The sequence below is a fragment of the Anneissia japonica genome, unplaced genomic scaffold (genome assembly GCF_011630105.1).
Source record: "Anneissia japonica isolate Jap-2015-1 unplaced genomic scaffold, ASM1163010v1 scaffold287867_len1003013_cov215, whole genome shotgun sequence".
Taxonomy (NCBI): domain Eukaryota; kingdom Metazoa; phylum Echinodermata; class Crinoidea; order Comatulida; family Comatulidae; genus Anneissia; species Anneissia japonica.
The window spans coordinates 212,028-214,178 of NW_022684320.1; the positions used below are offsets into that span (position 1 = coordinate 212,028).

The following is a 2,151-nucleotide window of genomic DNA, read 5'->3' on the forward strand; positions in this document are numbered from 1 at the left end:
TATATATATATATATCGAGACCTGTTTCTACCTTATATTTATATGTAGGCCTATATTAATTACAACACACTTTCTTATCAGTTGTATGAAAAATTGTGCAGCTGGCAGGACTCGAACCTGCAACCTCTCGCTATCCAAGAAGAGCATGATACTTTTAATTAATCATTTCTTTAAAATGATTGTGTCATCCTGGCTAAAGATATTAGTAAATAAATAAATAAAATAATACATGCAGGTGTAGACTTTATCGCGACGAATGTTTAAAGTGTACACCACTTAAGAAACTTGTTTGAACTCAAACTGAATATTTTACAAGCAGCATATTCATGAAGACAGTGACTAAATACTACGTGTCATCACCTAGGCCTATATATATGAAGGACTTAAACATCAAATCGACACATACCGTATATATTTTATTAGCATATTGTTATTTATCCATGATGATGGTGATGATGTTGATGATTATGATTACGATGATGATGGTCATTATGATGATGATGATGTTGTCAATGATGATAATAATAATGATGATGGTGATAATGACGGTGGTGATGTTGATGATGATGATGATTGTAATTATGATCAGTGGTGGATCCAGGAATTCGAAATATAGGGGGTCCAGTGAGGGACTTTAACAGATAGAGGGTCTAAGAAAATGTATGGTTATGGCACTACCGGAAATTGGACTCTCAGACCTAAATTTGATTAAAATCTTTACTTTTTCCATTTTTAAAAAATAATTTTGATAAATTTAGAGGAGGGGAGGGGTGCCGCCCCCACCAATTGAATCGATCACTGATGATGATGGTAATAATGACAGAGTGATGGAATCGTGATTTTGTTAAAAATCGACCGTAATTGGCACACATTTAATAATTATTTTTATTAGGTATGGCGTGATGAATATTTACAATGGAAACCTGAAGACTTCGGTAATCTGACGGCGATAAAGATCCCATCTAACCTGGTGTGGATGCCCGACATAGTCCTCTACGATAAGTACGTTCAATCATAAATTCTCACAAGTATATCTCTATTGATTCCGTTTGTCTTTATAATAGACCTTTCCGGAATGTCAATCAAACTTAACAACTGACTAATCAGAACAACCCTAGGAATACGCGCGCGTCTTACAAACACACGTGTTGTCCCACAAACGCACTAGTCCACCAGAAATACGGATTTGAAGCACCGAAGTTGGACATAATTGCAACAAAACGTTTTTTTATGAATATGTATAGTTAAATTTTATATCTACAACATACAAAAAGTTTACCAAAATGTACCCACTATAGCAAAGAAAACTGAACTATTTCACTGGGCTTATACGCCCTGCCTAGGATGTGTGTGCTGTGCCTTGGTTACGAAGCGCTTTAATTTGATTTGCCGCTGACGTTTTTGATTGGTTAATATACCTTTAACAGTCTGCGCGTACTCATTTACGCAACACACGTACGTACGTACGCAAGTACGTACGTACGTACGTCACGTCCCAGAATGTAAACACGGAAATTGTTAGATATTATAGTAACCTCTGTAATATTTAATTTCAGGGTAGATGGATCTACAACAATAATTCAATTTTAATTTTAAATACAATGATAGGTACGATTAATTGACAAATAGTGAGGCCTGCCCAGTGTGTCTAGATGTGTATAAGAGATAGGCCTATTATTATATTTTCTTACCTAAAAACACCAATTAAATTTTATAGCTAATACAATAAACCAAATTTATTTGCAAATAGTGTACAATAATTGTTGATATTTTAAAAAGTATAATAATGACTGAAAATTGATTTATTTGAAATAGGCCTACTATTCTACTCTCTTCATATAAAAAAATGTTGGAAATCACGTAAATTCAGGATTTGGTGCCGAATTACTGTATAATGCCTGTATAATGCCTTGTCTTCTGGTGAATAGCATGGACGGGGGTGACAAGCGACACGTACCCCAACTATTTTAAGGGGGTGGTCCCCATCACGTTCCTAAGGAACTCAAGAATATACCTGGAAATTGTAGAATTAAACTGCATAAATGACCAGATTTTAACGAAAGACCACTTTACAGGCAGATAACATCATATTTTATAACAAGATACCGGTGTTTTCTGTCCACAAACATCTGAATTAACTGTAATACACGA

The 2,151-nt window shown here is 34.8% G+C and overlaps 1 protein-coding gene across 1 annotated transcript in view; it reads left to right on the forward strand.

The window, feature by feature from the left end:
* Positions 1-2,151, forward strand: part of LOC117104370 (neuronal acetylcholine receptor subunit alpha-10-like) — a gene marked incomplete in the record, with an annotated part of 39,092 nt that overhangs the window by 22,729 nt on the left and 14,212 nt on the right. Inside the window, 1 exon segment of the mRNA XM_033245197.1 lies at positions 893-1,002. Coding sequence (XP_033101088.1) covers positions 893-1,002 — 110 coding nt within the window.